The 26,103-nt window shown below is 39.1% G+C and overlaps 2 protein-coding genes across 2 annotated transcripts in view; one reads left to right on the forward strand and one right to left on the reverse strand.

The window, feature by feature from the left end:
• The window catches only part of LOC140244758 (uncharacterized), a 36,356-nt gene extending 23,495 nt beyond the window's left edge, over positions 1-12,861 (forward strand). Inside the window, exons 13-15 of the mRNA XM_072324376.1 lie at positions 869-925; positions 4,954-5,065; positions 9,312-12,861. Of these exons, the coding sequence (XP_072180477.1) occupies positions 869-925; positions 4,954-5,065; positions 9,312-9,437 (295 nt within the window). The 3' untranslated portion in view covers positions 9,438-12,861. The remainder of the gene's footprint in view (positions 1-868; positions 926-4,953; positions 5,066-9,311) is intronic.
• A 6,524-nt stretch (positions 12,862-19,385) lies between these two features.
• LOC140244376 (uncharacterized) lies at positions 19,386-19,769 on the reverse strand. The gene has a single exon (XM_072324014.1). It carries the CDS (start codon positions 19,767-19,769, stop codon positions 19,386-19,388), a length of 384 nt encoding a protein of 127 aa, XP_072180115.1.
• Between the last annotated feature and the right edge of the window lie 6,334 nt (positions 19,770-26,103).

Genomic DNA, 26,103 nt, shown 5'->3' on the forward strand with positions numbered 1-26,103 from the left:
ACACTCGACACATTTGTGACAAAAATGCCATTTTATCTATTCATTAATTTTTTATTTATTTATTTTTTTTTTGCCAATGAAGTGAAAGTGTTGTCTTAACATCGTCAAGATATACTGTAGACTTATCGGAGAACCATCCATTATGGCGGAGGCATACATTTGTACCAGTAGCCATAGCGACATTTCTAGTTGTTTTTATCAATTTGGGCAAATTTTTTTGAGGCATAGTGAATACATCGGGGCAGTTTATACACAGGGGTGTTAAATGCACCTGCAAATACAGGACTTTGTTTAAAGTCAATGTTTACATTGTTTGTTTTTGTTTTTTCTTTTTTCCAAAGCTGCCTATATAGTTTTCATGAACATTCTTTCAAAGATTGCCTCTTTCCTTGTGAAAAGATATGAAAGTGTTTTGGGGATGTATACATAGATGTAGATTCTTCGTCCAGCTAGTATGATAACAATAGGCAATTTCATCTGTTGGACTGGACTTACTTGTCTGGACATCTAAATAACAAAAGCAGTAACATTGCCCATTCATCCCTCACAGGTGAATGCTTGCCAACCAGTAAGAGCTAAGAAGCTGACCCAGTAGCGAAACTGTTCTCTCTATGATTTTCACAAGTAAATCCAGCCAGAACAGATTCAATGTCTTGTTGTTTTGGCTGTGTTTATGAACTATTTATGTTTTTATGCCTCCAGTCATGCTTGAATTTACATCGTCGTAGAGAGATAATGGAACTGTACTGGTCTCTAAAGTGTTTCAATTCAAACGCAATCTGTATTATGTAGCAAGTTTGACAACTGCACTCTTCTCAGTATTATGTGTGCACTGTGCACTTGATTTATTTCTTGTTATCCCATTCAGTTCTGAGGACACACCAACACAGAAAGACATTGAGACTGCATTAGAAGGAGGAGAAGGGTGAGTGCAGTACATTGTGCTATATCCCCAACTGCTTGTTAATAATGTTACTCTCGAGGGCATTTTCCTTATTCATCCAGAGATGTGAATAGATGCAACATTTTCAGTGTCACTTTCTACCTTACATGCAGTACATGCAGTGATTGCAATTTGTATTGATTTGATAGGCATTTTAAATACCTAAAAGAGATATATGGAGAGACTAATAGTCTCTTGATATTTTTGTTTAGAAGTAAATCAAATGTAGGGGCAGTGATTTTCCGTTTCAAAAAATTGCCTTTTCCGTTTCAGGAAATCATGAATTCCGTTTCACAATGGTGAAAAAACGGAAATTCCGTTTTCCCATATGAATTGTACACACAAAAAATGCAAATTCCGTTTACATGTATTTGCATGCAAAAATGAACAAAAATTAAATGATTGCTATTTGAAGTTTGTGTACCTGTGTAATCGTGTATACATTCATACATGTTATGCATAGTGTATACCTGATGATTTTCCAACCTCTGTACTACACATCCATGAAGACAAATGAAATGAAACATCAGGATTACAATTTATTTATTTTGACTGTCAAAACATGCACAGGGCTCTCACTTAACTTTTTTCCTTGGTTGCCAGCCGGGCAACCTATAGAGTTTTTTAGGTTGCCAAAGGGTGGTTTAGGTTGCCATATGGCGGTTTAGGTTGCCACAGTGATAATGTTCGAAGAGTATTGCGTAATGTGTAAATCTGCGAGGTTAATTATGGCGATGATAAAGAGGGCTGTTTACACTGCTGTTTACACGACTGTTTACACTGCTGTCTACAAATTAAAAAAAAAATATACAAAGTGAAATAAGTCTCTGAGTCTCAACTAGTGACTTACTAGTCAAGTGTTTTTATTCCTTAGAAGCTGCAAACAGAATACATTATAATCAGTTTAATAAGCAGTGTTGATAAAAACTTCAGCACTAAAAGAACAATCAATCTATCTAAATCTTTCTTCAGTCAATACGTTGTAATCCAGTTAATCATGCAGTGGGACATTACATATTTGTGTATCACTATCAAAGTCTGGCCTGCAGTATCAACAACTATCATTATGTCCTCTTTCTTGACTTGCTAGTCAAGTGACTTATTACTGTCTAGTCAGGTCTTTTTATTCCTTCAGAAGGTCTAAACAGATAAAAAATTTCAGCACTAAAGGAACAATCAATTTATCTTTCTTCAGTCAATAATCCAGACAAGAAACTAGCACTCATTTCACTCTGATCTTTCCTCATTCTGGCCTCGGGTCCCCCCCCAAAAACAAAACAAAACAAAACAAAACAAAACAAAACAAAACAAAACAAAGAAAAAAAAAAACGAGGTGAGGTGAAACGACATGTTCAAATACAAGAAAAAAACAACAGCAGATATTGATTGAAACTCGACACCCATTCATGCCAGCCAGGCCAGGCTGCCCGACAGCTGGCTGGCAAACCACATGGCAGAGGAATTTGCGCGCGCGTGTAGATTGCTCGACTGGAGGAGGGAGGGCCTGGGAACAGCCCCTTGGTGATTAGTCTGTGAGTTATCAATAGCAGACCTTTTGAACAATTGCAAACGTCATGATACTATTTTGTCTTCCTTTTGGACTGAAAGAAAAACATCAAAGAGACGAGTTGAGTGTCACAAATTTTTACATAGCCATGCAAAAAGATTACTACACTCATGTCATGGCAAGAAATGAATCAATATTCCAAGACAAATACAAAGCAGCCTCGGGTACCTATAGACGGTGACATCGAGACGCCATGCATTCAACCATGCACGTTGTTGGGGAGCTACATGTTGGAGTTGGCAGGGAGAGGTGATCCTTGAGTTTGTGAGAACTTCCCGATATTCAGTGACAACACGCTGATCCTTGTGGTCTCACGCCCAGCAAATCTGCGTGCTACTTCTCAATTCGAAGGAACTTTATCTCTGATCAGTATTCTGTTGAGTTGTTTTTGCTGATTCTTAGGAACTTTTCATGCCTGAAGTTCAAATGGATGGTTGCCAAAAATTTCATGATTCACAAAGCTTCAGAATTTACTGAAATATTGCCTACTTTATTCATATGAAATGTCAAATTTAGAGGATACAAATCAATATGGACGATCATCCACATCTCATATTTCAAATGCATTTAGACAATATTTCAGTAATTTATTTTAGACTGTTGATGCTGCAGTAAAACATTAGAAATTTCATATGAACTTGGAAGTGTTGGGATGAAGACAAAAAAAAAATCTCGGCAGAAAACAAATACAAGTCTTTTTTTATTGTCACTGGTAGTCACACTTGTGTTTTACAGATTGATAAATCAATAGGTATTATAGTATTGTATTACACATCGTTACAATCTCATAAAAAAATGTGACATTCAAACACCTAAATTAAGCTCATCAAATATCGCAGGTGAGTGATTTTAAGGAGCTTAAACGAAAGAAATATAAAATCATTACATTTGTAATCCTGGGTCTTTGCCCTGGGGCTTCGACTTGAGCTATCTTTAATTACCGGTAAACATTCTTTCCCTGTTCATCTCCAACACCCCAGACAGTTCATGATCTCCAAGAATGCGCCAAATACGCGCGGTTTCTTCTGTTGAATGGTCTCTCTCTCTCCACCCCTCCCCATTCCCCAGTCTGGTATCTTGGCATCGTGGGATTTTTCTTTTTTTCTGCGTGAAGTTGGTGTTCACATCATGCATTGTGCTCTATACACACGACACATGTGGAGCAGGCAGGCATAGCAAGTCACCACTCGACTCCCCTGCTGGCAGCTTACCGCGAGCAGAAAACAGCAGTTTCTTCTATTGCCGCTACTTTTACTGCCAAAATACTGGCTTTATCATCACACATTATTCGGCGAGACACACATTGTGTTTTGGAATATAAATGGACTTTCAGTTGGTGTTGGATTGAGTAAGTGTTCGACAGTTATTGAAACTCAAGTCTCCGCAGTCTGTGAATATCGTGGACATGTAATAATGATTAATTTACAGCTTCTGTTGGATTTATTTTTACTTTTATGTGTTTTATTTTGTTGAAAAGTGATTTTCCGTGATTTTCCGTGTGGATTACTTTTTCCGTTTCAAATGGCCGTTTCCGCGTTTTCCGTCCGTTTTCCGCGATCGCGGAAAATCACTGTCCCTACAAATGTTTGAGTTTTGTTAACCCATATCGGGCCATCTAGGGGATATTCCGTAGTTTGTCCAAGCGCCGCAGGGGCCATATACGGAATATCCCGTAGTGAAAGAAATGACATATAAACGACGTCATTCCAAAGTTCTTTCACCTTCTAGCCTTTGACAACATATCCCAGAATGCTTTGCTACACTGTCTGCGATAATTCAAGAAGGATTTGTCAGTCGAACCCCAACAATATCGTAAAAATCGAGAAAAATGTGTGTTTACATGGAATAGCTCGAATAATCACGAAGCATCAGTGGGTGCTATCTACGGCTGTACGGAATGCTCGATTTTGGATTTTCTGCTGCAGTTTTTGAGGAGGTTTATACACTTGCCGGGCGATGATTCGACTGGGATAATAGTCACACATGTACATCTACATGTATATACAACAATTGTATAATTCAGTCGAAACTGACAAGCTGTAGAAGTGTATCTATCGTTCCGAGTTTCGCTTCAATGTCACGTGACAGTCACCTATCATAAATGCAGATACACATTCAACTCGAACTCCAATTTATTATGAACTCATTTGTGTCATATTTTGGTTGAAGAAGATGTTTGTTCACTGCAGTTAGTCTCATGTGAAAACACAAATGACTTTCAGTTCATTCATCTTTTCTGCAAGGGATATGGAATAAAAGCAGGTAGATATCAAGTCAAGAAGTGAAAGATTCTGACATACAGGTGCAGGCTGCCTTACTGGCTAGAAAGCCAACAGTGATGTTGACTACTTGTACATTGAGAGCTAGTAAAAAAAAAAAAAAAAATGTGCAATCATTGTATGCAATAGCTAAGAAATTATATGACTTTGTGTTTATTCTTCAGTGGTTTACGTCCAGGAATGAAGGGATGGGTTGGCAGAGCCAGAGTACCTCTTCCCTCAACCAAAGACTATGTCAACAGGCCAAAATGGAATGTTGAGAGAGAGTTCTCCAAGGTCAGTTTGTTGGGTTTTTTTTTGCGTCACTGTCCCTATCCTCTTCAGTGTTTCCACTGCTCTATCTTTATTATTACCGTAGCATTGCTAGGTATTCACACCTGGGTCAAGAGGGACATGGTGGGTAAAAACATCTTGTCCAAAAGGAATTAAGTACTGGGTGGAAATTGAACTTGGGTCCTGTGATTGGGATTGAATGGAGCAGCACAACTTTGCAGGACAACCAAGAAATTAAGTGAAAATAACATGGTGTACTGCATGGTATAGCAGAATAAAATATATTGCACGAGAAAGTCTGTCTATGTAAACTGTAGTGAGTGGGAAGTGTGAGCCAATTCTTGAGACAGCCAATATAAAGTAAAAATCAATAAAGAAACGACGTATAAAGAATCATTGTATAGCCGACAGACCATTCGGACGCTAATCTCGACCGTTCTGGAAAACGTATAGATGCACAGTTTCCAACTGCGCATGTTGTTATGGTCATGATGTTTCGCTAGTGAGAGGAATAGGGTCACCTTTCTCGCAAGCTCACATTAAGCCCCGGCCAGTTATACCGTTCTTTGATTGCCATACGTTCAGACGCATAACAGACATGATGAAATGCTGATTCGTTATTGAGTTCCAGTTCGAAACGATGCTCTGACCGTTGTTTTGTTATATGCCGTTTCGTTAGTTGTGTTTAGACGTACAAATTCGTTGTATAGCTATACCGTTTTGGTATAGCTACATGTATACCATTTTAATATATATATATATATATATACAGTCAACCTCGGATACCTCGACGTCGGATAAGCCGAATATCACTTACCTCGGGTGCAAAATGAAAGTCCCGATTGTTCCTATGGAGTTTTCGTGTATTAAAATTCGCGTAGCTCGAAGAAAATAACTCGAAGTTCGGTTACCTCGAACAAAATCTAATGTCCCGATCTTAATTAACATTGTTTTTCCCAGCATGTTGCGCGAATCGAAATTGCAACATCACTCAGAATCTCTGATTAAGCGCGCGTGGACAGCGGAGACATGTCACAAATCTTTTCACACTCGACTGTAAATATTCTTAACAATCGTGCGCCCAAAGAAATACCCGGTAGGCCTACACAGCTGACAAGAAAAACTCCCAACACCTACCTACTACACACGTACGCGATATGCACATAGCACCCGTGCCAATGGAGTGCTTACGTTAACACTACGCTCTTTTCTTTAACCACTGTGTTCTGATTTTTGATCGTGATACCGAGTAGTCATACCGTGCGCGTAGATTTCTTAACCGTCGTCGTGGCGCACCTGCTTAGGTGTTGACAGTTATATCTTTGGCATTAATCACGGTCCACTGTTCTAACATCAATCTCCTGCGTAGTGCCTATATTTTAACCTTTTTTCGGCCTTTCACGAAGTTTGTTTCATTTTTTCTTCCACGAGAACGCAAGCACGGGATTTTTTTTTTCCAGCAATGCGATTATGAAAATAGTGTTGTATAATGACCTGGAAGTATAGGCCGAGCATAATAAAGAATGGAATAGACAGGGCTCCACACTGACTTTATCGGGTCATCAATGTCATTGATTTTTATTTTTTGGTGGTCGAAAGTAAAATCTGCTGACGCAAAAAAAAAAACAAAAAAAAAAACGGGAAAAACATTAGAAAAACTAAATCGGTCCTACTAAACATAGAAAAATTAATATTAAACATTATTGAAGTGATGCAGATGCCCATGTCTTAAAGAAATGAATAGAAAATTCAATCATCTTATTCTGTGTTTTAAGATTTAGCAAATTTTGCATAGGCGTAGAGATTATTATAAAAGTTGATGCTTATACTAGGAGGTTAAAACTTACGTTTGAAGTGAGAAAGTGGGAGCATTTAATTTGCTGACATTTGTTAGCATCCGAAAGTTACCGTTATTCATTTCTTATTGTAAAAGCAATCATCCAACATATATTAGTATGTTAGCACCTTACGGAGCCGAATATAACCGTTAATCATTTTCAAATGTAAAAGCAAACAACCGACATTCATTTTACCATTTTGGCGAAGCTGAATGCTATATCCTTATCCATTTCCAAACGTGAAAGCAAACATTCGCTATTTGTTTTAGCATCTAACTGAGTGGATTAATACCGTTAATCATTTCCAAATGTAAAAGCATCAATCTGTTATTTATTTTTGCATCGTCCGGAGCAGAATATTACGGTTATTCATTTCAAATATCCGACATTTATTCTATTATCGTATCCGGAGCCGAAAGGTACTGCTGTCCACTTCCGAAAGTGAAACGAATCATCTGACAATTATTTTATCATTGTACGGAGCCGAATGTTACTGTTTTTCATTTTTGAATGTCAAGGCAAACATCAGACATTTATTTTACCATCAAACGTAGCTGAATTACCGTTATTCATTTCGAAATGTAATAGCAAATATTCCGTATTTTTTTAACATCGTATGGGGCAGAATGTTACCGCCATTCACTTCCAAACATGCCAAACGTAAAAGCAAACATTCGACATGTATTTTAATAACTTCCGGAGCTGAATGTTATTGCCATTTACTTTCTAACGTAAAAGCAAACATACGGCATTTATTTTTTCATCGTACAGAGTTTGATATTGTTGTTATTAATTTCAGAACATCAAAGCAAACATTCAACATTTATTTCAGCATCTTCCGGAGCTAAATGTTATTGCAATTTACTTTCAAATGTAAAAACAAACATCCAGCATTCATTTTATCATCGTTAGGAGTTGAATATTATTGTTACTCATTTACGAACGTCAAAGCAAACATCAAACATTATAATTTTACCATTGAACGCAGTTGAATGTTACTTTTATTCATTTTGAAATTTAAAAGCAAACATCAGAAAGTTATTTTAGCATCGTATGGAGCAGAATATTACTGCTATTCACTTCCGAACATAAAAGTGATCATCTGACATCTATTTTAGCATCTTCCGGAGCCGAATGTTATTGCTATTTCCTTTCGAAAGTATAAAGAAACACCCAAACCATCGTACGGAGTTGAATATTAGTTTTTCATTTCCGAACGTCAAAGCAAATATTAGACATTTATTCCAGCGTCTTCCGGAGCCGAATGTTATCCTTGTTCATTTTCAAATGCAAAATCAAATATCTGACATTAGTTTTAGCACCATACAGAGCTGAGTCTTATCGTTATTCATTTCCAAAAGTATTAGCAAACATCCGACATTTATTTTAGTATCATACCGAGTCGAATATTACCGTTATTCATTTCCAAAATTAAAAGCAAACATCTGACATTTATTTTAGCATCTTACGTAGCCGATTGTTACCGCTATTCATTTTCAAAAGTACAGGCAAACATCCCAATTTTTTTTTGTGGCGCGATCGGGCCACCAAAATCTTTATTTCTGAAATTTTAATTTCAATTCCGATTTTCATTCAATTCATTTATATAAAAGTTGATTCAATTCCAATTGACAAGCATGCAAACAATCAGTAGGCACTACAACATATACCATGTTGAACAACGATAAACTTCGGATAAGTCGAAGAAAATTCGACGTACGCGTACCTCGAACCATTTTCTTCAGTCCCGACGAATTTGAGGTATCCGAGGTTGACTGTATATATATATATATATATATATATATATATATAATTTTTTTTTTTTTTGCATCTGAATAACCTGTTAGTGTAACAGGGGGAAGGAAACCTTAAGTCTTGTTTTTTCCCCCTTTTTTCAGACAATTGCTAATTTTATGGTCAGACCAGTAAAAGTAGAAAAAATGGGTACCTACATTGTACTGGTCTGACAGGGACAGATTGGACCATTAGAAAAAAAAATGGGTTAGTGTGCAGCCCTGTATTGTATTTCATGTTTGAAATGGTCAGGGTTATTGAGTTACTATGTTGAAGAAATACGCTACACCTTTTGAATACACAGTTTCTATAGTTTATTGATTAGAGACAGAAGTTTCACAAATAGATCTGTACAGTTAGTATAGCACAGATCATTTTCCATGGCATAAAATAATGAATACAATAGTTCAGTAGTAATTAAATCTTCATTTATTCTAGGTAATCATTTGAGTGACATGCATGTTCATTGTGCTATTTTGATAGGTGTATGTACAGTTGTATGCTCAGTGTGACATAAAGATGATAAACTCATTGGTTTCTATGAATGCTGATACCTTTATGATCTTTGGTGTGAGGATTGCTGTGTCTCAAAAACTTTCTTGCATTCTCCCTCCTAGGCTACAAAGAAGGTGACACGACTAGACAAGCATTCGCGCAGGATGCAAAACATGAGGGCTGCTGGAAGGAACAAAAACCCACGAGCAGTGTCTATCAGCATTGAGGGACGTGGCATGTCCTTATAGAAGCATTATCTCCATTTGATTGCCTTCATTATCACAGTCTGACTAAGGAAAATGTCACAAGAGTGATGCAGGAATGAGATGTGGTATGCCGAAATGAATGGTAAAGTGCTGTTTGAGTACTTAGGCTTCATTGTGATGGAAGTGCATTGTTTAAAGTGATAACATGATTGATGCTGTACCCTCTACTCTTACAAAAGCATTGGCAATGATGGCAGCCTGGTTATTAAAGTACAGCACTACCACAATGGATAATGGTGTAGCCAAAAATACATTTCTGGTGGTCAGAAAACGACATCAACTCTGACTAGGTTAGGAATGTTGTGGTACAGTGTATTTCAAGAACTGGCTTAAAATTGAGAAGTCAAGTAAAGACTGAAAGCAATGGGAAGCTCTGTAGGCATGCTTTAAGATCCATCCTATGTCTGTAAAATGTGATTGCATCTCCCAGTTTCAAACAGTGTAGAAGAAATGATGAACTCCTTTGCCATAGCTTCACCCTTCTCATTTGACCAGTGCATTTGGCTTTGTGAAAATGGCACTACAGACAGTTCAAGTGCACTACAAGGACCGAATGCCAGGTGAAAGGCAGAAATGAAATGACTTTTTGCAATTTCATTGGTATTATTGGCCTGCTTTTCTTTTTGTGTTCACAAGTGTAGGTAGATATCATCTCATATGCTTGATCATGGTTTTCTGCTCAATGTATTACAGGAGAGTTCAAGTCATCTTCTTTAGTCTTTTCTTAAAGTTCATGTTTTCTCTTTCAAATAAGCACATTTTTGTTAAATCTTCCTGATTGTGTGCCATTATAATTTAGTTGACCAGTTCCTGTAATAACCTCCAACATAATGTACTGTAAAACATGATATATTCGCGAATTGGAGCCGACGGCCTTTTTCGTGGCATGAAATTTTCGCGAATTGCCACTGACGTTCAATGCATATAGTGTAGACAAGAACTTTCGCGGGCATTTTGATTTCGCGTATCTTGGCGCTCGCGAAATTCGCGAAATTAAAATGCACGCGAACATTCCTTGTTTTACGGTATGCAGTGGCATTGAGAGGTACCAATTCAATGGAAAGATGAAAATATCTACAGCATAATTTCCTTAGGGCCCTGATTGATTGATAACATGTTTTGCATTATCTTTTTGTATATTTTTTTGAGTACAGTCTGAGCCAGCAAGACAGTTACAGCACTGCAGTGTTGGTGAAAGAGATTATGCATGTTTGTTTTCATTTGTTATTTCTTATGTTGTGTTTAAAGAAATACAAATGTCATACTGAAATTTCTTGGAAAGGATGTGCAGGAAAGCAGAAAGAGTCTGTATTCTACTATTGACTTGGCTTAAGATGGGAATGTGATAAGTTCTGAGAAGAACCAAATACAAAAAGTGAGTTTTTATGAGAATCCTGAAGTTGACCTTCAAAGAATGTCTTTATTTAATGCCTCCTGCCCCTGTATTAGGGCTCTAATGTGGGCATAGCGATACATGTATCTGTCATATTTTGCAGGAACAGTGACACCTAATGTTTAATCCATGTTAACTTGTTTAACACCACCTGTTATCAAGGATACATATACGAAGTTTTTTGTTGTTGTTGGGTAATTTTCAGTAGCCTCACTTAAAAGTACTTTTTAAGTAAACTAAGTTTTGCTGTTGACCAAATTACTGACACTACTTGTGTAATCTCAGATTTGGCCATCATACTGTATCTTCATTTCTGTTGAAAAGGAAATGTTAGTACACATTCTTATTTGTGAGCCCCTATTCCTCTTTAAAGTCCACAAAATCATCTTAGACACTTCTTTTTCATGTGAAAAGCATTTGGCAAACTCAAATACATATAGTACAACAGCAATAAATCAAAGTACAAGTAGCTTTATATCTCCATCTTGTGCTAGAGGATGTATTATGTTTGTGAGGTTGTCATCTTTATGACCTCTCATATGCCCAGATTTCACTCACATAATTTAGGAAAATACCTCTGGTGGCTTTTCATGAGAATTGGTCCATGTATACATCATAAGGTATTAAAGCCCTGATTATATTTTAGGCAAAATCCCCACAAGGTCTGCATTCACAGAACTTATGCTAACCTCATATTTTCTAGCAATCAATTTAGCTGGAAATGTCCATTGATATGATGATTTGGTAAGAAGAGTGGAAATAAAGATGGCAGTTAATTGCATGAAATGATGGTAGTCATACTCAATTGCATCATGCTTAAAGGTCACATTACAGTGGATTTAATTCTCTTGGAAATGGGTTTTAGGAGTTATGTGTATTGTTCATGGTGAGTTTTGATTGATGTAGTATCACTAAATGAGACATGATGAAATGTGCTACAATTTGAAATCTAATCCCATCAAAGAAATTGGTTTATGAGGTTGGTCAATTCTGACTATTTCTTGGTAATGTATGCATGATCATATTGGTAGAGTGTCATACAGTGTACATGTAATTTAATGAATGAAAGAATGAAAGTTTCATAGTCCTTTTCTTTCCAGACAAAAAGACATGGACTTTTGTTGGCCCATTAAGATCTTCATCATTGCTCGGTATCGAACAGAAGGATAGAGCAAAACCTTTGCTTCTTTCTTCTATTAGTCGAAAAAAAAGTACTGCAAGATTTTGTTTTGCTTGGTTTTATTTATACAAACCTCTGGCTTATTGCAGTCATGTCATGTCATTGTCATTGCAGTCATGTAGCAGTCATGCAGTCATGCAGTCATGTCATGTCATGTCATTGCAGTCATGTAGCAGAAATGTGCTACAATTTGAAATCTAATCCCATCAAAGAAATTGGTTTATGAGGTTGGGCAATTCTGACTATTTCTTGGTAATGTATGCATGATCATATTGGTAGAGTGTCATACAGTGTACATGTAATTTAATGAATGAAAGAATGAAAGTTTCATAGTCCTTTTCTTTCCAGACAAAAAGACATGGACTTTTGTTGGCCCATTAAGATCTTCATCATTGCTCGGTATCGAACAGAAGGATAGAGCAAAACCTTTGCTTCTTTCTTCTATTAGTCGAAAAAAAAGTACTGCAAGATTTTGTTTTGCTTGGTTTTATTTATACAAACCTCTGGCTTATTGCAGTCATGTCATTTAAGACACGTTATTGTGTAAAATGCATTCCAGTGTGGCTCTAGCATGCAGCTCTTTATAATATAGAGATGTACAAGTTGAGAAGGATAATGCTGTCATGCTTTCTAATAAAATGCACCAAACACATCTATGAAGATATTTTCTCTGTTAGAAATACTGTACCTTTGGACTGTTTCATGAAAACCTGTTTTGAAATGCTGTTGTCCTGTAAGATATGAAAGACTTCAAAACATGGAAGGGGTAGGCATTATGAGTCTGTGCTTTAAAATCCCTTCATACATTTTGTAATAAAATGTATTGAGAGATACAGTGTAAAAAAAAAAAAATAAAAGAAGAAAGGTTGTTCAGAGTTGTATGTTATGCCTAGGGTGGTGAGTTAGCTCAGTCAGTAGCGCATATGCCTCGCGATCCAAAGGACCCTCGTTCGATTCCCAAGTCCCATTGAGCAATAATGTGTGTAATCATACTGTCCCTTCTAGTAAGAGGCAAAACACTCTGTCCCTCAGATAGGACATAAAGTGGAGGTCACGTGTGTGAGAGAGTCAGAACTCATTCATGTCAAAGATCCCACTTCATTTATTCATTGCAAAGAGCAGGGTGTTTAACCGGTGGAGTGGTCCCGTCTTACATACACCTGGACCCCATGGAAGACCAGCTATTGTAGCTGAATATGGGCTATCCAGCCATCTTCTCAGATGGAAATGAAACAAACAAACAAACACACACATATTCTATTGGACACACTACATAGGCAGTGACCAATATTGGTGAATTGGTGGTAATGACACAAACTTGTACACTGGAGGCCTATAATACATGTAGTATTAATACGGATACATGGAGCAAAATGTTAGAAGTTTCATTTGCTTGATCACTAAAAGTTGTGAATCTGCTTTTGAGATCGTTTCACCCATCATACACATTGATGTGCATATTTGAGACAGTTGCACTGTAATTTTTTTTTTTTTTTGTTGTTGTTGTTGCAATGTATGCATCTGGTGCAATGATACGTTATACCACATACAGCCAACCTTGCACAAGTCAAAAAATTGGATAAGTCAAAGAAAAACATATGAAGTGTAGAGTATTGAGCTGACTGGCGCTCCCAGAGGGATTAAATGGTGGTTGCACACACTGTAAGATTATCCAATAGAGACCAAATCTGCGGTCACTGGTCCTGTTGGGCAGGTGGACACTGTACACAGGTTCTTATCTACAAGGGTTTTTTTTTTTGTGAGGATTTCCGTGTGGTCATGATGGGCAGGTGATTGTTATAGACAGGTGGGTGCTAGAGCAGGTTTGACTGTACAATGAATAAAGTTTCAAATATGTAGCAGACACACTATTACACAGAACACAATATCACAACTTAAAACTGACAGACCTTGTGTATGCGGAAATAATTGAAAAGATTCTTGTCTTGACCTTGTTCCTGCAGCTGCAAACAAATGGATAGGAGTACACAGGACTTGATAGTAAATCACCACTTCAGTTGTCATCAATCTCATTATTCTCATTCAAGCACTCAATGGTCAACTTATATTCCTACATAGACTTCTCATTCATTGGGCACCATTCCTAAACTCTTCATTATCTAATCATGCAATACATACATGTACACTTGTATATATAATGTACACAGCTTTCAATAATTAGGGGCATGCTTGGGTTGTTTGAATTTATCTCTGGTAGAAATACTGCGGGTCTTGTCTCAAGCTTTTATGTTCCACATTCCACTTACATTTTGAATTGAACCCAAATCCTAAGATTGGCAAGCCTCATTTCCTGTTTTTGTTTGTGAATGTGTGTGTGTGTGTGTGGGTGTGTGTGTGTATGTATGTTTACCATGAAACATACACACATTATTTTGAAACGTACATTATTTTGATGGAAAAGGTATACGGCCGATTATTTTCAAAAAGCAGGGTTATGTAGTGAGGAAATTGAATATGTTTGAAGGATTTGTGATGTAATTTTGAAAGTGGACGGTTTAGTTTATCGTGGGTAAGTACTAAACCTTTTCAAGTGTATGATATTTGGTTAAGATTACATGGAAAAGAAATTAGGATTGGTGACATACCTTCGAGTACACGCATTTTTAAACTGATTTACAGCAGTTATATACATTGGAAGTACGAGATCAACAGAGTAATTTTGTCTTCTCCCCAAAAGTAACCCAAGATATTTTTCTCCGACCCAGAGTCACAACTCTTATCCCAAAGCTTAGGGAATTTCAGTTTAAACTTCTTCATGGTGCACTTTATACAAAAGTTAATTTGTTGAGATTTGGGTTTGTTTCGGATGATCTCTGTTCTTTTTGCAAAAAGAGCACTGAGACATAATCACATTTTTTGGGGGAGTGTATTAAAGTGCAGGATCTGTGGCAAATTATTATTCAGAAATTCAATTTAGAAGAACTAGGAAATATGAATGGGAAAGTTGTTTATACAGGTATATCCGGAAACTCGTTAAAAGTCAAAGAATGGAATACAATTATATTGATGATTAGATATATTCTATATTTAGCGAGATCAGAAGGGGAGGTACCAAATTTTAATGATGTTATGAAGTATTTTAAGATGTGTAAAGAAGAAGAAAAAAATATAGCGAGTAAAAGAGGAACAGTTGGAATGCATTTGTTAAAGTGGGAATATATGAGGTACACCGAGGATGATCTGTGATTTTCTTTTTTAGGTGATCCGAGTATCCTCTCGGATCACCTTCTGTATCTGTACTGATTCTTTATTCTTCTTTCTTTATTTCTCCTCAAAAGTTGTGCAGAGGTTAGCTCAGAAAGTCCTCTGCCTATCAATTTCAGAATTATACCATATATGTATCATGTCCCAAAGACAACAGATCTATTAAAATCATAGTGATCAGTCGACCGTGACGTCACTATGACGTCATTATATGAAAACACATTTTCATACAAATCTCATTACCGGAATGGAATTTTTCAATTTACGTCACATATAGTTCAAGTCATGTTGATTCTACACATATTCTCAAAACTCATCTATATCCTTAAAACGTGCGCGTATGCGCGCGTTGAAATATTTGTATGCTCCAATCGAGCTCAATCGCGCTTCAATGGCGATATACAGTGCAACTATGCCAAAAAACCGCCAATTTTAAATCCGATTTTACTCGTGAGGATGGACGGTGACCCCCCATTTTCTTTACATATTCTGAAAGCTGATGAGTTGTACATGTCATTTCATGGGTTGGCGATGCTGAAAAAATGATTAGAAATATCAAATTTCTTAAAAAATTAAAAAAGTAAATTTTCAAAATGACGTCATCAAATTTCAAGTTCACTCGAGCGTATCTCACTAATCCTTCGCCGATTTTCACCCAGATTTCAGTATGTTGTAGCTTATTAAATGCTCTTTCAAACATGTACAACAAAATTTTGATTGGATGACGGCATCACCTCGTAAAAATGGATTGAAAGTAATCTTGTCAAATTTGACCAGTTTACGTGTTATCTCTATGAGAATGCAGTTTTTCTGGAAATGAAAATTGACATGACTATCTTTTTCGAGCACTAGCTCACTTATGCTTCAGTGAATTTCTCCCAGATTTTAATATGTTGTAGCTGAGACTTGGGCTATCGTATTGTGCCCTCCGTTTTTTCATACAACGTCGGCATCATGTCGAAAAACTTGGTTGAAATTAAAGCTTATCTTCGATGTATTAAGATATTTCTTCCTTTCTGAAACTTTCTTTGTAATAACTCAAGAAAAACAGCCCCTATAACCCCCATATTTTGCACATGTTTAGTTCATGTCACGTACATTATTTCATAAAATAACTTGATCGGACACCATCTTGGGTATGTAAATTAGGGTCAAAGGTCATAAATGTTTCATCCTGTATCTTGGTGAATAAATGTCCTATCTTTCCCATATTTTGCACACGCAAAGACCATGTTACAAGAATCATTTCACAAAATAACCACTTTTTGCTCAGATGCCATCTTGTCTGTGCAAAGTGGGGGTCAAAGGTCATATGTACTTCTTTCTGTATCTTCGTTATGACGTGTTATCTCTATGGGAGGGAATTTTTCTATATGTGAAAATTGACATGATTGTCTTTATCGACCACTAGCTCACTTACCCTTCGGTGAATTTCTCCCAGATTTTAATATGTTGTAGCTGAGACTTTGCGCTATCGACAACGTGACCTCAGTTTTTTTATACGATGTCGGGATCAAGTTAAAAAACTTGGTTGAAATTAAAGCTTACCTTGATGTATTAAGATATTTCTTTCTTTCTTCAACTTTTTTTTTGTTGCAATAACTGAAGAAAAACAGCTCCTATAACTCCCATATTTTGCACATGTTTAGGTCATGTCACGTTCATTATTTCATAAAATGACAACTACTTGATCGGACACAATCTTGGGTATGTAAATTAGGGTCAAAGGTCATACATGATTCATCCTGTATCTTGGTGAATACATGTCCTATTTTTCCCATATTTTGAACACGCAAAGATCATGTTATAAGAATCATTTCACAAAATAACCACTTTTTGCTCAGATGCCATCTTGGGTGTGCAAAGTGGGGTCAAAGGTCAAATATACTTCATTCTGTATCTTCGTTAGTGTATGCGGAATTCGGTACCAAAGATGGCAGGCCTGACTCCCTTTTCTAAATGAGAATCCAAACATCACAAGGCCAATGTCCCCTCAACACAAATTAAACCGATATGGGCATGCCTATTGGGGTCAGGACTCAAATCATTGATTTCCGAATAGATCGGATCACCTAATTTGTCAGTGTTGACAAATTCTAAGTCTAGTCTGTTTTGAATTTGCCGTATCTGCGAGTTATTGTCATATCGTTGTCGGGTTTTTTTTTTTTCTTCCTCTTTATTGCTTCTACCATTTCCACATTATTTCCACATTATGATTAGGAAGTATTTTATTGTATGAGAAACAAATGGCAATTCACACGGCAGAGTTATTCAAGTGTGAATAAAACCTGAAACCTGATGGCTGAAGGCACGGGGGGGGGGGGGGGGTGCATGTTGGCGTTATGTGGGGATGTGTGTGTGCATGTGTGTATGTTTTCTCGCAAATGGCCTCGTTTTTTCTTCTTTTTTTTTTCTTTTGAGAAGCAGTGAAATATGCCCCGTTTTGTGTTTTAAGCAAATTATCTATAATGTTCCCGTTTTGCGGGCTTTTTGCGAGAATTGTGTGTTTTAAAAAACAAAAAGCGGATTTCGTTTCCTTGGTTAAAAGAATTAAAATGTAAGTTTGACATTGATTTGCACAATGGTGGTGTTACTGCATTTTGTCCTTATATAGTGTAAAATTGGCATTATTTTGTACAAAGTTTGTGTATAATGCAGTTTGTCTTTGTATGATGTTTTGTTTTGTTTCTGTGATATGAAATTGAACGAAATAAAAGAAAATAAAAAATAAAGAATTAAAAAAAAATGAAAGAGCTGACAGCAGGCTCAGACAGCATGCAAATATTCTACTATCCACTTCATAACTGAGCAGTTATTTTGGAATAAATCCAAGAATGAAATAGAGTAGTATCCATAAGCCAAATGTTAGATATTGAAGTAGGCAAGAGGTTGATTTGGTAGTAGTCAAATATATCATGGTATACAATGCATTAGACAAGGGAGATACAAAGCGATTAAGGTACATAATCTAGAGAAGAAAGTGAGTGACTTCAACATTGACTTTGATTTACCATCATACTGTTTTATATATCAAGCCTTAACAGTAACACACTTATGAAAATATACAGCACCACTTACTGTTGCTGAAATATATTACCTCATCTTTCTAGTCCCTGTACCCTTGTATTTAACCAATGCATTCAACAAGTAATGTCCATATTCCCTACGCATTTTCAGCCACACTTGTGGCTGGAAACAGCCAAAAAAAAAAAAAAAAAATCATTAACCCCAGCAAACTCAATCACTGACCTCAGTTTCCTAAATCTGACGCTCTGGTGGCACAGGCCTGTCTCCTGTATATCCCACTGACAATACATGTATGTTTGTGCTTCATAACTCATTTTCCTACTGCGCCTTGAGCACGTTAGTTATGTGGAATTTGGGCATTATAAGTACTCTGTATTATTATTATTATTATTATCATTATTATTATTATTATTATTATTATTATCATTATTATCTTATTATTCAAACACACAGCAAAACTGATGTGGTTAAAATATCTCTGCCTCCTGGCTCAATCCTGGTCCAATGGTATAAACATGCACCAAAGTGGACAAAGTGGAAAAAATAGGTTTTCCCGGTCAATTTCATACTTTTGTCATTCAAGTTCCCATTCCGAGCATTCAATTTCACGCATTCCACGCTCGCAGTACTGAATCAGCAATCAAATCCAAAATCCGGTCATTCGAATTCATCATCGGAGCATTCAATTTTAAGAGACAAGCACACATTTCAGCAATGAGCAATTGAGCATTCAAATTCATCTCAAACTGGCGACGGAATCTCGTCGGTCATTCAAATTCGTGAATAGGTAACCAAGTTCCAAATAACTGCATTCAATTTAAAAGAATTTAGTTAGTTTGGGGCCGTGTATGTGTGTCTTTTTCATTAGGATTTATGATGAATTAAGATTATTTATTTTGCAGTATAGGCCCACCTGTTCATTCTAATTTTTGAACTCGGGCTTCACGAGAAGGAATATTCAGGCACATTAGGAACTGTATATGTTCGTCCCTCGTTCTCGAGGATGACCGATGACATCAGTTGGCTTGATGGGTCCGGAGATGGCTGATGAGGCCAATCTGGGCAAGAAAGCCTCTCCCACAGGTAGGGCAGAGGTGGGTAGGGGCTAAACTGCTGGTATTGGCTGCTCTAGCTTTAGCTTGACACGCTGCTCCTCTGCTCTGCAGGCCCCTACAGCAATAGCCTGGCGCCAGGAAGGGCGATCTGCGGAAAGTGTCTCCCAGGACTCGGTGTCGATGGAGAAGTCTTTTAGATAGAGCCTCAGGTTGTCTTTGAAGCGCTTCTTCTGTCCTCCCACCTTGCGCTTCCCATCAGCGAGTTCTCCATAGAAGAGCTTTTTCGGGATGCGGTCGTCAGACATGCGGGAGACGTGGCCTGCCCATCTCACCTGGGCCTTGCGGATCTTGGTGATGATGCTAGGGATGCCTGCCCGCTTCAGTACCTCTGTGTCCGGAACTTTGTCCTCCCAGCGAGGAGATTTCGGAGGCATCGCATATGGAAGTGATTGATTCGCCTCTCATGTCTTCTGTACAAAGTCCAAGTTTCGCAGTCATAGAGAAGTGTGGTGAGGACAACTGCACAGTAGACTTTCAGCTTTGTTGAAAGGCTGATCCCTCTCCTCTTCCAAACATTTTTCCGGAGTCTCCCGAAAGCACTGCTCGCTTTAGAGATCCTGCAGTTGTTGAGTTCAGCATCAATTGTGACACAATTGGAGAGGGTGCTGCCCAGATAGGTGAAGGTCTTTGCTGCCTGGAGAGTCTGTCCATTCACCTGAATCTGTGGTTTGTGGTACTGGTTCCCTGGTGCTGGTTAGAACATCACCTCAGTCTTCTTGGTGCTGATGGTAAGGTCGAAGTTGTCACAGGCAGAGGAAAATCTATCCATCTGCAGCTGCATCTCGTGCTCACCATTGGCATTGAGTGCACAGTCGTCGGCAAACAAGAAGTCTCTAATAACGGTCTCCTTCACCTTCGTGATGGCCTTTAAGCGCCTAAGATTAAAGTGCTTTCCATCCGACCTGTACCTAATGTTGATGCCAAGTTCGCAGTCTTTGAAGGCATCTGAGAGCATTGCCGAGAACATCATGCTGAATAGCGTCGAAGCCAGGACACAACCCTGCTTGACTCCATTTGTCACTGGAAAGGCCTTGGAGGGTTCACCATTGTCTAGTACTTTGGCAGTCATCCCATCGTGAAACTGGCGGACTATTGTGATGAACTTGCGTGGGCAGCCAAACTTTCCCATGATTTTCCAGAGTCCCTCACGACTAACCGTGTTGAAGGCCTTAGTCAGATCAACAAAGATTATGTATAGGTCACGACACTGCACAATGCACTTCTCCTGAAGCTGGCGGGCAGCAAATATCATGTCAGTGGTCCCTCGACCTGCACGGAAGCCGCACTGACTTTCAGGGAGATGACCCTGCTCCAGATGTTCCAGTAAGCGATTGAGGAGGACTCGGGCCAGGATCTTGCCTGATATAGACAGGAGGGAGATGCCTCGATGGTTGTCGCAAGTCTGGCGATTTCCTTTCCGTTTGTAGATGTGGACAACTCTAGCATCTCTAAACTCTTGTGGTAATTGTTCTTTGCTCCACATGGATTGGTACAGCTTGGTGAGCTTAATGAGGGTAATTAGGCCACCCTTTTCGTACACTTCTGCAGGGATGGAATCAGAGCCTGGGGCTTTCCCACTTCTCTGAAGGGGGCACATCAAGCTTGTGATTTATGGGCACCTGGGGGAGGCGATCGATGGCTTCTTCGTTGATCTGGGCTGGTCGATTTAATACTCTGTTGAAGTGTTCAGCCCATCTTTCTAAGATCAGCTTCTTCTCTGTCAGCAGCGTAGAACCATCAGCACTGAGAAGCGGGGATGATCCGGACGGTTTTGGTCCACAGACTGCTTTCAGGGCATCATAAAAGTTCTTCATGTCGTGTCTGTCGGCAAAGCTTTAGATCTCATCGGCCTTGGCACTAAGCCAGGAGTCTTTCATGTGGCGTAGTTTTGCTTAGAATTGGACCTTTCTGCGGGCGTTGGTGAATGCAGCCTTCTTTGCCATGCTGGAGGGATCATTCTGATGTACACGTAGAAGGTTGTGTTTTGTATCTAAGAGCTCCTAAATTTCTGTGTCGTTTTCATCAAACCAGTCTTGATGGTTCCTAGTGGCTGGGCCAAGGCATTCAAGGGCGACAGAGTGAGCAACATCCCTAAAGGTTGCCCACTGATCCTCGATGCTAGACTGGTTTAGCTAGGTGGTTATGGATGTGTTCTTGGAAGTCTTGCAGCTTCTTGGGGTCTTTGAGTTTGTTGACATTCAGTTTCTTTTTTACTTTCTGGCCCTGTGGCCTTCTCTTGGACTGGATTAGGAGGTTCATCTTTGAGATGATCAGGCGGTGATCCGTCCAGCAGTCAGCACCACACATGGCCTTAGTCACTCTCACATCCTGCCTGTCCCTTGCCCTGACGATCACATGTATAGTCGATAAGATGCCAATGCTTTGAGCGAGGGTGCATCCATGAAGTCTTGTTCCGAGTCGGTAGACGAAACATGGTGTTGGTGATTACTAGGTCATGAGAGGAGCAAAATCTGAGGAGGAGGTGCCCGTTGCTGTTACAGTTCCCAATGCCATGTTTTCCTAGTACATTGTGCCAGGCATGATGGTCGGTCCCTACTCGAGCATTTAGATCACCAAGGATGATGAGCTTCTCAGACTTTGTAGAAGCGATGAGAGAATCAAGTTCCTCATAAAATTTGTCCTTGACCTCATCAGGGTTTGTCATGGTCGGAGCATAGGCACTAATGATGGTTGCACTTGTCTTCTTTCCAAGTGGGAGATGCATTGACATCAGAAGGTCATTGAGTCCCACCGGGATGCTTGCCAGTTTCTGCACGTGGATGGATTTGACAGCAAATCCATCACCAGCCTCTCTCCTCTCTTCACTGCTACGCCCACTCTAATGTGTAGCCACCACCAGTTTCAGTTAGCTGACCTTTTTCTGCTAACCGTGTTTCGCTAAGAGCAGCTATGTCAACATTGTAGCGAGCTAGTTCTCTGGCGACCAGTGCAGTACGTCTCTCTGGCCTGTTTGCTTTGGTGTCATCAAGTAGAGTTTTCACATTCCATGATGCTAGGGTGAGCGCTTTTGTTTTCTTTTTTCTTGTGTTTCGACCGCTAAGGGGGGATCCCCGCCAGCCGCAGTGTGCTGGCCAGGGTGAGATGAGGCAGGCTATGTTTAGGGCACCTTTTCTAGCCCCGTCCTCTTGCTGAGGAGGCGAGCAGAGCGGTCCTGAAGAGGGCTGCTCGGTCGCTCAGAAGGCTGCCGAACTCCACTGCTGCCTCGGTCCATAGCTGCAGTGAAGAGCGACCACATGTCCTAAACCGCCTGTGTGTAGGTTTACGACTACAGCTCTCAGTGTATCCGCACCTGCTGCTTCACCACTCCCCTATTGCCACAGGACTTGAAGGTTGCCAAGTTGGCGATGTGACTTGCGCTGAACTTTGATTAAAGTGAAGGAGACTTGCGCAGGATCAGCCTCACTCTCTCGTCCTGAGACGCCGGGTACAGTGGCAAGACGAAGTCGAGACGGCTGGAGGCGAGACAGGATGCAGGAGCTGCCGGAAGGTGACAAGTATGCCAGCCAACCGCCTAAGGGGCCCCACTCCATTGATTCCCATCGAGCACTACACAGTCACCAAGAATCAAGCGCCGTGCCCTTCAGTTGTTCTGTTCTCCAGCCGTTTGGGGGATCTTCACCCCAGCCGGAACATGACTCACAAGAACTCTAACTTTAGGACAGCCGGACATGACCCAGATGACCCCCAGCACTCATGGGAAGGGCACAGGTGTGGCGCTGGATTCCATCCCAGTATTCAAGAACAAGGTTCTTGCCTGTCGCCAGATTAGGAACTGTATAGGCCTACAGACGAGCATAGTAGGGAAGATTAGGGAGGTAGGGAAGGAGATCATTGGTGCCAATTTGTCTTATTGATGCATGGTCATTGTGTATATGCAAGCCTTAATGGGTTGTGTATACCTTTTCTCCTTTCTTGAAAAAAGTCTACTCCATTTTCTTCGTTAAACTGATTGCACAAAGTAGGAATTTGATCTTCTGAAAATGAAATTCAGGCGATCAAGTTCCTACTTCCGGCCATCAAGTTCCTACTTTGTACAATCAGTATAACGAGGAAAATGGCGTAGACGTATACAATGTTCATGTTATCAGTTTCAATGTAGTTTTTTTTTTTTTTTTTTCCCGAAGGTGTCAAGCAACCTTCACTTTTATGCGAGACCCCATTTACCGAGCGGGGCTGGGCCGATCGAGCCGCGGCCGAGCCCAGCCTCAATTGCGGGGCCGAGCCCCGCAATTTTTACCGTTTACACTGCCGGGCTCGGCCGCGCTTTCAATTCAAACCTTTCAATTATCATTTTGTCGTAGTGGCTCTCTGCTTGTAAACAAACGCAATTTGGTATAGTCTGGTTTTCAGACCCTTTGCCAAATGGATTCCGTGGCGACGAAGTTGCCGTTCAGGCAAAGGCCTTTGCCGAAGGATAAATCCTTTGCAGGACAAAACCACCTTAAACTATGCTAGTTTTCGACGTTGAGGGGGTTAATATCCTGAATAGCGAAATAGTACGGGCAGAGGGTCTGGAAGCCAGACTAAAATTGGCCGCGCATTTGGCCCAGTTTGCGTTGGCCGCGGCCGAGCCGCGGCCCAGCCCCGCACTGTAAACGGGGTCCAAGTCTGTAGGCCTATACAGTTCCCAATGTGCCTGAATAGTCCTTCTCGTGAAGCCCGAGTTCAAACTTTAGAATGAACAGGTGCTGCTAATAAATAATCTTCATCATATGTCCCAGTGTATTCAAAGCTGAATGAAAAAGACACACATACACGGCCCCAAACTAACTAAATTCAGGACTTCTTTTAAATTAAAAGCAGTTATTTCGAACTTGGTTGCCTATTCACGAATTTAAATAACTGACGAGATTCCGTCACCAGCTGGAGATGAATTTGAATGCTCAATGCTGAAATGCGTGCTCTTCTTTTAAATTTGAATGCTCCGATAGTGAATTTGAATGCTCCGATAGTGAATTTGAATGCTCTGATAGTGAATTCGAATGACCGGATATTGAATTTGGTTGCTGATTCAGTGCTGCGAGCGTGGAATGCGTGAAATTGAATGCTCGGAATACAAACTTGAATGACAAAAGTATGACATTGACCGCGAAATAATATAATAGACAAAAGTACACCTATCCATGAATTCTTCACTATCCAATTCAAACTTAATTTTCACTATTTTGAATGAACCAAGTCACATTGATGATTAGAGGCATTATTAGAAATGAATGTACAATGTGCATGAAAATTGAATTAAATGTCATTAGGTTTATGACTCCACCGATTTGGCTGACATTCAGGTCTGAACACATTTTCTACAGAACCTTTTAAAGTTGAGCGTGCCTCCACACAAAGAATTATCAATGTTCTGTCAATTACTCTATCTACAGTAGAAATATTTTGATATTTTGTTACATCGTTTGTGTATTATTATGTCAATCATGTCAAACATATTTCCATATTACATTTTGTACAGTCTTTTCATCCATTACTTTTACATGTCTCGTATGATTTTATAGGCAAAAGAGTTCATTATCACAGTACTCCGTTTTAGACCAACTTAGAGCTTTGGGCAGTCCTGTCAAGACCATCAGACTATATGCTTAAAAAGTAGCAACCGCTTCAAGGCAATTTCTTCAGGCACAAGCAAAACTTGTTAATATCAGCCTTAAGGATTTGCTCTATATGGATGTTGTTGTAACTTCTTTACATGCATCTTTCGCCTTTCTGGCTTCTTCACTATTGAAAGGTCTAGGTCTGATATAAGATTTGACAACATGGTTGACATTCTCCTGTGTATTTGCGAGATATTATTCATAAATTCTTAGCACGTTTATCCCAACCAGCTAATACATCCCACGAATTCTGTCTCTGAACTATGCATATAATTGAAAAAAAAATGTTTAAATGACCACTGGAAAATGCATTATGAAAGAAGATAATATTTACAAAGATAAAAAAAAAGACCCTAGAATTTATTGAAGGGAAGATTCATTACACATTAACTCTTATCGAGTAGCTCCCCCCCCCCAAAAAAAAAAATTCTCTTTTCTCTTTTCGAATACTGACAGCCATGTTTTTTTTTTTTTTTTTTTGGGGGGGGGGAGGTAACACTGCACATTACGCTGTTTGCATTATGCTGGGTTTTATTTTCTCATAACTTTATTTGCAGTTGGATGAAATTAATTTGAATATCTGTGTATGACTGCATTCATTTCCAGTTGCTGTTTTTTTTAATCCAATACTTATTTATTAATTTGAAAATATCTAAAGACTTTTAATGTATGAATTATATATAATGAATATAATGTACATTGTATGTGAGGGTGTGTGCAATGGTTACAGCTCGTTATTCCGAAGGTTCGTTATTCCGAAGGCTCTTCAGTCCGAAGATTCGTTATTCCGAAGGTTCGTTTTTCCGAATTTCATTTTCGAATGAACAAATCTTCGGAATAACAAACCTTCGGAATAACGCCACTCAAAATGTTCGGAGTAACGAACCCTTTTTCATTTTCGGATTAACGAACCTCTAGGTATGGGGAATTTGCGTGTTTCGGATTAACGAACCTTCGGAATAACGAACAGCACCCGTGTGCAATATCTCTTCTGTTGATGCCTTATCTTTGTTGTTAAAGTTGGTGTTATTGATTTTTATGATAATGTAATTATAGTGTGGTATTTTTTTTTCGGGGGGGGGGGGGT

Source organism: Diadema setosum, chromosome 21 (genome assembly GCF_964275005.1).
Source record: "Diadema setosum chromosome 21, eeDiaSeto1, whole genome shotgun sequence".
In the NCBI taxonomy this organism is placed as follows: Eukaryota; Metazoa; Echinodermata; class Echinoidea; order Diadematoida; family Diadematidae; genus Diadema; species Diadema setosum.

What these genes read in the sequence shown, in the direction of transcription:
- LOC140244376 (XM_072324014.1), bottom strand. Translation starts at nt 19,769, where the DNA reads ATGCCTCCGAAATCTCCTCGCTGGGAGGACAAAGTTCCGGACACAGAG.